At 38.3% G+C, this 14,108-nt stretch overlaps 1 protein-coding gene across 7 annotated transcripts in view; it reads right to left on the reverse strand.

Annotated features, from left to right (window-relative positions):
- WWC2 (WW and C2 domain containing 2) overlaps positions 1–14,108 on the reverse strand; it is a 227,066-nt gene that overhangs the window by 5,678 nt on the left and 207,280 nt on the right. For all 7 annotated transcript variants that reach the window (XM_035292567.3, XM_035292568.3, XM_035292565.3 and 4 more), the window contains one exon: positions 326–453. In XM_035292567.3, the coding sequence (XP_035148458.3) occupies positions 326–453 (128 nt within the window). The remainder of the gene's footprint in view (positions 1–325; positions 454–14,108) is intronic.

Here is a 14,108-nt window from a genome sequence, read left to right on the forward strand (position 1 = left end):
GCCTTTAAAATGAGTGAAAAAAACTCCAAAGATATCTGGGTTTTCTGTACCTTTGTATCCTGTGTGAAGATAGCCCAGTGAGATATGCTAAGAGCTGCGGACACCCTGGGTTCTTGGGGGGAGTTAGGCTTTCACCAGTCTTTAACTCTGCCAGTCCCATTTATCACCTCAGGAAGGTGCAAAGGGAAAATTATATATTCAAAGTGGGAAACAGAGGATTTCTCTCACAGATCCTAATACTAACTTTCGCTGCACTGAGGAGACTTCCTACAAAACCAGACCACGTGAGGACAATGCAAAAGCTGTCCTGGATGGGGCCGTTCACCTGAAGGACTGCACCTGCCGAGGCACCTTCTGGCTCTGCTCCCGGAGCCGACACACGTCCTTGGAGACTTGCCTCATCAATTTCTCTGCATTCAAACCTTGCTTCTGCTCTTCTTTTGACTGTTCAGCCTGAAAAAGGGAATAAAAATGTAAGACAAACACAAAACACTGATTAGAAAGCCCTGAACGTCCTATGAGGCTTGAAAGACTGTGACTAAAGCAAGAGGGCAAGCAAGGTAGCCAGTGGGCTGGTGTCCCTGTTATCACCCATCAGGGGCCAACACCCACGTGCCCAACGCATGCTGAGCGGGAGCATAGGTCAATTGTGGGGCAAGTTCATTTTAATCACATTTTAGAAATCAAATTACACAGCTAATACGTGACAATTTTATTATATCTGAAAAACCTAAGAGTTCTCAAAAATAAAACTGAAAATTACTCATAGCACTGCTTCCAAAAAATATCTACAGTTAATTAATGTTTTGGGCAAATATACTTTCAAACTCCTGTTTATCTTTTTGATGCTTTTTTCTAACTTAGCCATTTAAAGAGCTGTTTATTAAAGTAGAATTTACCAATCAAAAAAACTGCAGATATACGTGTATAGCTGAAATAAATTTTACAAATTGAACACACCCGTGTAACCAGCACCAGATAAAGGGGAGAACAATCCTGTTTCCAAAAAGCCCCCCGTGGTGCCCTTCCAGCTTCTCCGAGGGTTCCCAGCATTCTGACTTCTAATGGCACACATTACTTGTACCTCTTTTGTCCTTGGTATAGATGGAACAGTAAACAGATACTCTTTAGGGTCTGGCTTCTTTTGCTCAACATTATGCTCACGAGAATCATACACACTGCTATGTGTAGTTGTAACTCGCTTTCCTCATTGCTAAATAATATTCCACTGTGTGACTTTACTACAATTTATGATCTCTTAGTAATAATGAAAATTTGGATACTGTACATGATACATTTTAAAATAAAAATGGACTAGTAATACTATATTAAGAGTTGCCTTTTCATTTCATTCTCTCACTCATATTCATTTACTCATTCATTCACTCAATCAAAAATACTGTGGACTGCCTTCTAAGGAAAGGTGGTATAAACGGATGAAGAGCAAACACTCAGGTCATACAGCCTGGGGTCAAATTCCATTTCTACCACTTACTAGCAACGTAAATCTGGGCAAGCTGCTTGACCTCCTGGTGTCTTAGTTTCTCCATTTGTAAACTGGGAATAAATACTTACTTCAAAGTTGCAAAGTTTAAATGAGTAGATATATATGTAAAGTACTTAGAACAGCACCCAACACGTCATTAAATATATTATTTCAGTATTAAACTATTACTGTTGCTTTTTTGTTTATTTTTTTTACAATATGCCAGGCTCTGTACTAGGAGGTAGGGTAAGGGTTGTGAATGAAACAGAGAAGTGCATGCTGGGAAGGCAAGGTGGGAAGACTGCTTAAGGCCGGGAGTTTGAGACCAGCCTGGGCAACATAGGAGACACTGTCTCCCTATTTTCATATTTTAAGGAAAATAGAAAAAAATTAGCTAGGCATGGTGGCATGTGCCTGTGGTCCCAACTACTCAGGAGGCTGAGGTGAAAGGACCACCTGAGCCTGGGAGTTTGAGGCTGCAGTGAGCTATGATCACACCACTGCACTCCAGCCTGCATGACAGAGCAAGACCCTGTTTCAAAAACCAAAACAAACAAAACACAGGTAAAGACCAGTGGCAGAGAAAAACAACACCAAGGAAGAGAAATTGTTTAATAATTATTGAAAATCAATAATATATTGTAAGTATTTTCTCAGGTAAATCCTTCCGCACATAACATTAAAAAACAGTCTATTTATCAGAACAGTTTTAGGTTCAAAGCAAAATTGGGTGGAAAGTAGAGTTCTCCTTCACTGCCTGTCCCCACCCATGTATATCCTCTCCCTCATCAGCATCCTCCACTGGAGTGGTACATCTGTTACAATCAGTGAACTTACACTGACACTTCATTATCACTCAAAATCCATAGTTTATATGAAGCTTCACTCGTGGTGGGGTATGTTCAATGAGTTTTGGCAAGAGTATAATGACATGTATCCACTATTACAGTATTATATGGAAGAGTTTCATTGCTTTAAAATTCTCCTGTGCTCTGCCTATTCCTCCCTCTCTTCCTCTTAACTACTGAGCTTTCCATTGGCTCTGTAGTTTTCCTTTTTCCAGAAGGTCACATGGTTGGATCACACAGCATCCTGCCTCTTTAGAACAGCATCTTTCACCTGGTGTGTGCATTTAAGTTTCCTCCATGTCTTTTCATGGCTTCATAGATACCTCACTTCTCTTTAGTGCTGAAGAGTATTCCACTGTCTAGATATGAGTTTATTTAACCGTTTCAGCTACTGAAAGACATCTTGACTGCTTTCAAGTTTTGGCTATTATGAATAAAGCTGCTGTAGATATTCATGCAAAGGTTTTCATGTGGATGTAAGTTTTCAAACAAGGAGCGCAACTGCTGAACTGTATGTAAGAATCTGCTTAATTTTATAAGAAATCTACAACTGCCGTGTAAAGTGGCTGTACCATTTTGCATTTCTATCAGCAATGACTGAGAGTTCCTGACGCTCCACATCCTTGTCAGCATTTGGTATTGTCTATGTTTTGGATCTTGGTCCTCTAACAGGTGTATAAAGCTATCTCATTGTTGTTTTAATCTGCAATTTCTTATTGACATGCGATGTTAACTATCTTTTCATGTGTTTATTTACCGTCTGCATATCTGCTTTGATGAGGTGTCTGTTCAGGTCTTTTGCTGATTTTTAAACTGGGTATTTGTTCTGTATTGTTGAATTTTAAGGGTTTTTTAGATAGTCCTTTATCAGATATAACTTTTGCAAATATTTCTCCCAATGTGTGGCTTGTTTTCTCTTCTTGAAAGTGTCTTTCACAGAGAAGTTTTAAATTGCAATGAGGTCCAGCTTTTCATTTATTGCTTTCATGGATCATGAATTTCATGTTGTGTTGTATATGAAAAGCCATTGCTACATGCAAGGTCATCTAGATTTTCTCCTAGTGTAACTTCTAGGAGTTTTAGAGCTTACATTCTACATTTAGGTCTGTGATCATTTTGAGTTAATTTCTGTGAAGGGTGTAGGAGAGTCTATGTCCAGATTCATGTTTTTTTTTTTTTTTTTTTTTTTTTGCATGTGGATAGATGTCCAGTTGTTCCAGCATCATTTGTTGAAAAGAGGATCTTTTTAAAATTTATTTTCTTTGCTCCTCTGTCAAAGGTCAGTTGAATACAGTCAACTCTCTGTTATCTGTGGGTTCCACATCCATAGATTCAGTCAACAATGAATAGAAAATATTTGGGAAAAAATGGATGGTTGCATCTGTACTGACACTATTTTTCCTTGTCATTATTCCACTAATGACATTATTATTAACGTATTATACTGTGTTACTGTCATTAAATATAGTATAACAATTATTTACATACTATTTAAATTGCAATAAGTTATCTGGAAATGACTTAAGCATTTGGGAGGATGTGGGTTATATGCAAATACTGCACCATATTATATAAGGGGCTTGGGCATCTGTGTCCATGGGGAGTCCAGGAATCAATCCCTGCCATGGATGTTGAAGGATGACTGTATATTTCAGCGGGTTGACATTTCTAGGCTGTTTTTTCACCAAAACCACACTGCCTTGATTACTATAGCTTTATAGTAAGTCTTAAAGTTAGGTAGGGTCAGTAGTCCTCCAACTTTTTTCTTCTCCTTCAATACTGTGTTGGCTATTCTGGGTCTTTTGCCTCTCCATATAAACTTTAGAATCAGTTTGACTATTACAGAACAACTTGATGGGATTTTGAGTGGAATTACATTAAATCTACAGATTGATTTGGGAAGTACCGATATCTTGACAGTAATGAGTCTTCCTATACATAAACATGAAGTATCTTCCCATTTATTTAGTTCCTTTTAAATTTTCTTTCATCAGAGTTTTGTAGTTTTCCTCTATAGGCCTTATACATACTTTGTTAGATTTACAAGTATTTCATTTGTGGATACGAATGTAAATGGCATTGTTTTAATTTCAAATCCCACTAGCGCATTGCTGGTGCATAGAAAAGTGATGAACTTTCGCATATTAACCTTAGATCCTTACAACCTTGTTACAGTCACTTACTTTTTTGTTAGTTTTGCTTTTGGTCAGATCTTTCAGGCTGTCTACATGGACAAACCACCTTACACGCAAGCAAAGACAATTTTGACTTCCTTCCCAAACTTTATATCTTCTTTTGCTTTTCTTATTTCATTAGCTAAGATTTCTAGTGTGATAAAGAAAAGATGCAAGAGGGGACATTTTTACCCTGCTCCTACTCTTAGCAGGAAAGCTTCTAGTTTTTCAGCATTAAGTATAATGGTTGTTGTAGAGTTTTGCAGATATTCCTTAAGGTCCTTTCTATTCCTAGTTGGCTGGGAGTTATTTTTAGCACGAGCAGGTGTTGATGTGATCGATTACAATAATTGATTTTGAATGCTGAATCAGCCTGGTGCACCTGGGCTAAATCTCTCTTGGTCATGGTATGAAATTCTTTTTCTGCATAGATGGATATAATCTGCTCATATTTTGTTAAGGATTTCTGCATCTATGTTCACAAGAGCTATGGGTCTACAGTTTCCTTGTCTTTGCCTGGTTTCGGTATTAAGATAATGCTGGCCTCACAGAGTAAGTTGGGAAGTATTCTCTTTGCTTCTGTTTGCCAAAAAAGATTGCAGAGAATTAATATAGCTTTTCCTTAAATGTTTGGTAAAGGCCAGGTGTGGTGGCTAATGTCTGTAATCCCAGCACTTTGGGAGGCTGAGGAGGGGAGATCACCTGAGGTCACAAGTTTGAGACCAGCCTGGCCAACCTGGTAAAACCCCATCTCTACTAAAAATACAAAAATTAGCCAGGTGGGCACCTGTAATTCCAGCTACTTGGGAGTCTGAGGTACAAGCACCTCTTGAATCCAGGAGGCAGAGGTTGCAGTGAGCTAAGATCATGCCACTGCCCTCCTCCAGCCTTGGTGACAGCACAAGACTCTGTCTCAAAAAAAAAAAAAAAGTTTGGAAGAATCTATTAGTAAATCCATTTATACCTGGTACTTTCTATTTGGGAAGGCTGTTTATTATTGATTCAATTTCTTTAACAGAAGATATAAGCCCATTCAGATTATTTCCTGGCAGACTGTATCTTTGAAGGAATTGATCCATTTCATCTTGGTTATCAGAGTTGAGAGTATAGAATTGTTCACAGTGTTTCTTTATTATGCTTTTAGTGTTCACAGGACCTGTAGTGATGTCTCCTTTGTCATTTCTGATGTAGTATAATGTGTGTCTTCTCCCTTTTTCCTTACCCTGGTTAGCAGTTTACCAATTTTATTGATCATTTGAAAGACCCAGTTTATTGATTTCCTGTTTCCAATTTCATTCATTTTTGCTCTAAGGCTTATGACTTCTTTCCTTATCCTTAGTTTGGACTTAGTTTGCCCTTCTTTTTCTAGTTTCCTAAGGTGTAAACTTAGATAACTGATTTTAGTTCTTCCCTCTTTTCTAGTATATGCATTCAATGTTATAAATTCCTTTCTAAGCACAGCTTTGGCTGCATCCCACAATTTTTTTTTCTTACAGTAGGAACAGCCTTTACTGGTTGTAGTGAGAAGTAGAAGAGGAGAGGATACCATAGTTCCTGCTTCTGGGGCAATGTCCACAGACTCAGTGGCTGTCCTCCAAAAGTCATCCTACAAATTTTGACTAAGTTGTTTTTTCATTTAGTTCAAAATCCCTTTTAATTTCTCTTAAGATTTCTCCTCTGACCCATCTGTTACTTAGAAGTGTGCTGTTTAATCTCCAAGTATTTTGGAATTTTCCAGCTACAATTATCACTGATTTCTAGTTTAATTCCACTGTGGTAAAAGCAGACAGTGTAATATACATCCTTATGGCCTGGGCTGTGGTCTGTATCTTGGTGAATGTTCCAAGTGAGCTTAAGAAGACTGTGTTGTCTGTCGTCATTAAATGAAGTAGTCTACAGATGTCAATTATGTCCAGTTAACTAATAGTGCTGTTGAGTTCAATTACGTGTACTGATTTTCTGCCTGCTGGGTGTGTTAATTTCTGACAGAGAATAATAATAAATTCATCCACTTCTCCTTATAGTTTTGCCAGGTTTTTTTTTTGCTTCATATGTATTTGGTACTATTAGTCACATAGATATTTAAAAACTGTTAAGAACATTTAGGAATTGTTGTTAAACATCTTTATTTAAGTTTTTTTTTTGGTCTCATATATATTTGGTGCTGTCAGCCACATAGATATTTAAGAACTGTTATCCTGGCCAGGCATGGTGGCTCATGCCTGTAATCCCAGCACTTTGGAAGGCCGAGGTAGGTGGATCATCTGAGGCTTGGAGTTCGAGACCAGCCTGGGCAACACGGCAAAACCCTGTCTCTACTAAAAAAACAAAAATTAGCTAGGTGTGGTAGTGTGCATCTTTAATCCCAAATACTCAGGAGGCTGAGGTAGGAGAATTGCTTGAACCTGGGAAGTGGAGGTTGCAGTGAGCTGAGATGGCACCACTGCACTCCAGCCTGGGCACAGAGTGAGACTCCATCTCCCAGGGAAAAAAGTTATCTCTTGGACAGTTAACCTCTTTATTGTCTGTTATGTCATGCTCTTTTTAAATTTTTTATACTGGATACTTTTCTTGCTCTGAAGTCTGCTCCATCTGAAATGAATATAGCTACTCCCACTTTCTTCTGATTAGTATTAGCATTGTATATCTTTCTCTATCCATTTAGTCTCTATGTGTTTTATGTTTAAAGTGGGCTTCCTGTATAAACAATACAGTTGGTTCTTTTTCAATCAACTCTGACAAACTTTTTTAATTGGTGTATTCAGACCACTGATGCTTACGGTAATTAAATAGCCGGATTAATATCTACTATACTTGTTACTGTTTTCTATTTGCTGCCCTCGTTGTTTGTTCCTATGTTTGTCTTCTCCTCTTTCACTGCCTTTTGTGGTTTTAACTGAGGATTTTATATGATGTAATTTTCTCTCCTTTCTTGGCATGTCATTTATATTTCTCTTACTTTTTCTGGTGGTTCCTCTGGAGTATGTATTATAGTATCCAAATCTACTTCCAAATAACATTATGCCACTTCATGAGTAGTACAAATACCCTGTAATAACAAAATGTCCCTAATTATTCCCTCCCGTCCCTTGCATTATTGCTGCACGCATTTCACTTATATGTAAGCATACACACACGTAGTGCACATAACTGAATAGGCTGTTGCTATCATGACTTTAAACAAATTATTTATGTGATAAAGAATAAGAAGGTTCTTATTTTACCTTTATTTATTCCTTTTTTAATACTCTTCCTTTGTTTGTAAAGATCCATGTTTCTAACATAACATTTTCCTTATCTCTGAAGAACTTCTTTTAACAGTTCTTGCTAGGCAGGTCTACTGACCATAAATGTCCCTAATTTTTGTTTGTCTGAAAGTATTTATTTCTCCTTCACTTTTGAAGAATAATTTTGTGTTTGGGTACAGAATTCTAGGTTGATTTCTTTTTCCGCTCAACAATTTAAATTATTGCACTCCACTGTCTTCTTGCTTGTATGACTTCTTAGGAGGAGTCTGATGTAATACTTATCTTTGCTCCTCTATAAGGAAGGAGTTTTTCCCCCTCTGGCTTCTTTCAAAATTATTTAATCTTTAATTTTCTGCAGTTTGGATATGCTTAGGTGAATGTTGTGTGTGTGTATTTATTTTGCTTGTGTTTTACGAGCTTTCTGGCTCTGTGGTGTAATACTTGACATTAATTTGAAGAAAGTCTCAGTCATTATTCCTTCAAGTATTTCTTCTGTTCCCTTCTCTTTCTTCTCATATTCCTATCACACATTTGTACATCTTCTGTAGTTGTCCCACGGTTCTTGAATATTCTGTTCCTTCTTTTTTTTTTTTTTTTTTTCAGTCTCTTTTTTTCTTTGCTATGCAGTTTTGGAAGTTGCTATTGACATATCCTCAAGAGTTCAGATAGTCTTTCTTTAGTCACGTCCAGTCTAGTAGTGAGCCCACTGAAGTTATTTTTCAGGTCTGTCACAGTGTTTTTGATCTCCAGCACTTCCTTTGATTCTTGCTTAGAGTTTCCATCTCCCTGCTTATGATGTCCATCTCTTCTTGCATGTTGCCTACTTTTCCCCTTACAGCCCTTGGCATATTAATCACAGTTATTTTATATTCCTGGTCTGCTAAGTCCAACATCCCCACCACATGTAAGTCTGGTTCTGATGCTTGTTTTGCCTCTTTAAACTGTGTTTTTTGCCTGTTTGTATGCCTGGTAATTTTCGGTTCAAAACCAGACGTATACAGTAGGTGAAAGAAACTCTGGTACACAGGCCTTTAGTGTTGTGGTGATGAGATGGGGGTGAAGAGGGAAAGTGTTCTATAGTTCTATGAAGAGGTTTTAGTCTTTAGTAGGCCTGTGCCCCTGGGCTATGAGTTTCACAAGTGTTCTCAGTCTTTCCCCCTCCTTAGGTGGAACAGAATTATCTAGAATGGGCTGGAGTTGGGTATTCCCCTTCTTCCACATGGAAGATTAGATGAGGCTAGAGCTGAGTATTTCCCTTACCTAAGTCAGTTAAGTTCTGATAATATAGTTTCTCCTGAGGGCAGAAGCCTTGCTAAAAAGAACAGAATGCTCTTGTGTTTCAAATGGCTACTTTTTCCCTCCCTCTATCAGAATCAGGGGAAAATTTTTCTTTAAACATCCATCTGAGGACCCAGTCAAGCTCTTGGAAGTAAAACTAATGAAAGTGTGGGGAGGCCCCCTCTCATGACTGGCTACTCCTGCAGTTTTTAACTCTCAGATTATAGTGAGTCTCCAGCAGCGTGTTAATTGTAGTTTAGGTTTTCTTACTCTAGTATGGGCTCCTGCAGAGGTCACTGCTCATAGGTTCTTGCTCCAGTAAGTTGTGATTCTCTGTTCTGCTTGCCTGTCACTCCAATTTTGGGCACAGCGGTTCGCCCTATGACTTCACCTCTCTGATCTAAGAATTGATTTTTCATTTTGTTCAACTTTTTACTTGCTGTTAGATTGAAGACTTCAAACTCCTAATATGCTGAACCAGAAACCAAAGCCTGTAACTTTTAATGATTTTATAACATTCTACTTAGTAGCTACAGCTTACTTATCTAATAAACCCTTTGCAATCACCTATTTAAATCATTTCTAGGGTGCAGTGTTCGTTCAAGTGGGATTTAACATTTAAAAATCTTGGCAAGGGCCGGGCAGGGTGGCTCACGCCTATAATCCCAGTACTTTGGGAGGCCGAGGTGGGTGGATCACCTGAGGTCAGGAGTTTGAGACCAGCCTGGCCAACATGGTGAAATCCCGTCTCTACTAAAAATACAAAAAATTAGCTGGACGTGGTGGCATGTGCCTGTAATCCCAGCTACTTGGGAGGCTGAGGCAGGAGAACTGCCTGAACCCGAGGCAGAGGCTGCGGTGAGCTGAGATTGCGCCATTGCACTCCAGCCTGGGCAACATGAGCAAAAAGAAAGAAAAGAAAGTTATGTAATTCATGGTGAGGACTACTGTTACGGGGTAAAAGGGCCACGATGACTCTGTTCCCCCATTTGCTGTGCTCCACCCAAGGCACCGACTTCCTCTTGTAGGTGTACTAGGAGGCTGCCTAGTTATTAATTTGGGTTATGACTCAAGGTTTGCTTTGGTGGCTGAGATGTTTACACTGGGCCCAAAAGCTTCAGGAGGGCAAAGGATGTGTCTGTTTAACATAACTCATAAAGGCTCAAGTGCTCATTACAATTTTTTTTAAACCAGTAGTTTACTTCTGACAACTGCCTATATTTGCAGAAGTTACCTGCAACATTGTCTTACAAAATGAATTAATTAAATCAAATGGCTGGAGATGTCATTATATAATATGTATACATTTAATGAGGGGGGGTGGTCTCGTCTTAAATCAGTCTGCCCACACATACTTAAAAACAGTTGTTATCTCCATCTGACAGATACACAAATCCTCTTTTTTTTTTTGAGATGGAGTTTTGCTCCCCAGGCTGGAGTGCAGTGACGAGATCTCGGTTCACTGCAACCTCCCCACCTCTTGGGCTCATGCGATACTCCTGCCTTTGCCTCCAGAATAGCTGGGATTATAAGCGCCTGCCACCATGCCCAGCTAGTTTTTGTATCTTTAGTAGAAACGGGGTTTGACCATGTTGGTGAAGTCATGACCTCAAGTGATCCACCCACCTCGGCCTTCCAAAATGCTGGCATTACAGGTGTGAGCCACTGTGCCCAGCCCCCATCTGACTGATACAAGAATCTAATTTAATTTAGTTTATTTGAGTCTTGAGGGACAGTGGGGCCTTATAAATATGTGAGTTGGCTTCTGTCAGTTTTTTGGAAAGCTGCTTTAAGAGAAGGCATTCTAGGCAAAATCTCTGGTGCCAATACAGGGTAACTTTCCTGTTCACTTTCCCTCCCGATTCTCACTGGGGATGTTGGGGAAACTAAGCTAACCAGGAGTGCTGTGAGAAGCTGCCCCTTGGCGTACCTGACGAGTGAGAGAGAGAGAGAGAGAGAGAGAGAGAGATCGACAACTCAGGCCAGAGTTAAGCAGTTGACATAAAGAGGCAGAAGAGAAAACAGCTTAGCTAAAGGTCTAAAGGCGGTGCGGAGCCTGCACCTACAATCTAAGTTGACGATCAGTCCCGTAATTGGGATCCTTCCAGACTTGAAAAGCCAACTGTTTCTGTTACAACTTAAGCAGTTAGAAATTTCAGAAGGAAGCTGGGCATGGTGGCTCATGCTTGTCATCCCAGCACTTTGGGAGGCCAGGGCGGGTGGATCACGAGGTCAAGAGATCGAGACCATCCTGGTCAACATGGTGAAACCCCATCTCTACTAAAAATACAAAAAATTAGCTGGGCACGGTGGCGCGTGCCTGTAATCCCAGCTACTCGGGAGGCTGAGGCAGGAGAATTGCCTGAACCCAGGAGGCGGAGGTTGCGGTGAGCCGAGATCGCACCATTGCACTCCAGCCTGGGTAACAAGAGTGAAACTCTGTCTCAAAAAAAAAAAAAAAAGAAATTTCAGAAGGAAATAAGACTGGTGCTGGCAAAAAGGGCAATTAAGCACTTTGTTATCTCATATGCACCCACTGTTTCAGACACTTTTAAGGCCAGGAAACAAAACAAGGCCTTCAGGCTTAAAAGACATGACAAAGACAAGATTGTTGACTACAGTTCCCAAACTAATACTATCAGAAATTCTCCTACTACGAATTTATGCTTTAGGAATACTAGTGTGACCAGAAAGGTGCAAAAATATGCATACAAGTGTGTATTTCCACATAGTTTATAATAGAAAATTTGAGAAATTGTCACTAGAATAATTAAATAATTGTGATATAGCTATACAAGTGAATGCACTGAAATAATGCGTTGTAGTAACATTTACTAATATGGAAAGCTGTTCATCATATACTATTAGAATTAAGTGAGGGAAAGAAGCAATTTCAGAACAATTTATCTTGATGACTCTATTTCTGTGTAACTCTTCCAAATCACACTAACACATATGTGGCATAAAGAACAGCTGGAAGGACATACACCAAAGTGTCGACAGTGGTAGCCTCTGGGAAGCGCAACTCCAAGGGGGACTTTTAGTTTTCTTTATATAGTTCTGCAGCACTTGAATTTGCTGTAATAATCATGTGTTAAAAACTTCAAAAAAATTTTAAATATTCTTAAAACAAAAATATCCTAAACTCACTTTAAATCTGTAAGTAAAAAGTCAGTTACATCCTCACTGCTTTATGGAACGATGAATAACCCGCAACGGGGCATCCCTGGTACTCTGCTGATAATCATCTACTGCAGTAAGTTTTGATTTTTTTTCATCACACTGTCCTTTTTCCAGGTATTTTTTTTTTACTGCCCCCCATTTCCCACTCTCTGTTTTGAAAGACTCTGTCTATAAAAGCTGCCTATATCTGGTAAGTAACAGTTCTCACTTGATTACTTTGTAATTGATGAGCGAATTTAGTTGCCACTTGGAGCTTGTGAATTTATGTGATTCAAGTACAAGGGGACAGATGTGGTATTTTGGTTACTTCGCGAAGCCCTGTCTTTAGTAAATGGACAATTTTTCATTAGGTCCCAGATAAAGAACTGCTGACTTAGCACACACTGAGAAATGGCTTCTGTCTTGCTATCGTATATCAAATCGCTAAGTTAGTAAACACGCTGAAATTATGCTGCTATTCAAACTCTTGGTCAAATACCGTAAGAAAAAAATCACTCTTAAAACAGACATCTGTTGACTGAGTTAAGAGATCTATCAGGAAAAGCCATGGAAGAAACTGGGTCATGCATAGGTCAGAAAATCTAACACTTTTCTTACCTGGAAGTGTATTTTATGGGATGGAAAATAAGACAGGCTCCCAGGATCCTGTCCTTAGTCTTTGCCACCGTCCACGTGAATGGAACACAGAGGTCTATCATATCACTTACAGAGAACTCTTATGACAGTCCCTCTAAGTAGCGTAATGGCTGCTGACATTTCCAACTTCCAGCATTTCTGTAGTGACTATAAAATTACTTTGAAACTTGGCTTTGTTTTACAAAAAAAAACAAAGCAGACCAGGGAACACAGTAAGCTATTTCCTTCACTCCTGAATAAGAATATACTTCACTGAAGACTGTGTTTGTCTCTACGTTTTTATATCTACATGTCTGTCTGTTTTATGTTTATATCTACATGTCTATATCTCCATGTTTTTATGTTTATATCTACGTCTCTGTTTTATGTTTATAGCTACATGTCTATGTTTAGGTTTATGTTTATAGCTACATGTCTATGTTTAGGTTTTATGTTTATAGCTACATGCCTGTTTTATGTTTATATCTACATGTCTATGTCTGTTTTATGTTTATATCTACATGTCTTTCTATGTTTTATGTTTATATCTACATGTCTATGTCTGTTTTCTCTATGATTTTGTTTACATCTACATGTGTATGTCTCTATGTTTTGTCTCCATGTTTTTATATCTACATGTCTATGTCTGTTTTCTCTATGATTTTGTTTACATCTACATGTGTATGTCTCTGTTTTATGTCTCCATATTTTTATATCTACATGTGTATGTCTGTTTTATGTTTATATCTACATGTCTATGTCTCCATGTTTTTATGTTTATATCTACATGTCTATGTCTCTGTTTTATGTTTATATCTACGTCTGTTTCTATGTTTTATGTTTATATCTACATGTCTGTCTGTTTTATGTTTATATCTACATGTCTGTGTCTCCATGTTTTATGTTTATATCTACGTCTGTTTCTATGTTTTATGTTTATATCTACATGTCTCTGTTTTATGTTTATATCTACATGTCTATATCTCAATGTTTTTATGTTTATATCTACATGTCTATGTCTCTATGTTTTATGTTCATATCTACATGTCTGTTTCTATGTTTTATGTTTATATCTACATGTCTATGTCTGTTTTATGTTTATATCTACATGTCTGTGTCTCCATGTTTTATGTTTATATGTACGTCTGTTTCTATGTTTTATGTTTATATCTACATGTCTGTCTGTTTTATGTTTATATCTACATGTCTGTGTCTCCATGTTTTATGTTTATATCTACGTCTGTTTCTATGTTTTATGTTTATATCTACATGTCTG

Source organism: Callithrix jacchus, chromosome 3 (genome assembly GCF_049354715.1).
Source record: "Callithrix jacchus isolate 240 chromosome 3, calJac240_pri, whole genome shotgun sequence".
NCBI lineage: Eukaryota > Metazoa > Chordata > Mammalia > Primates > Cebidae > Callithrix > Callithrix jacchus.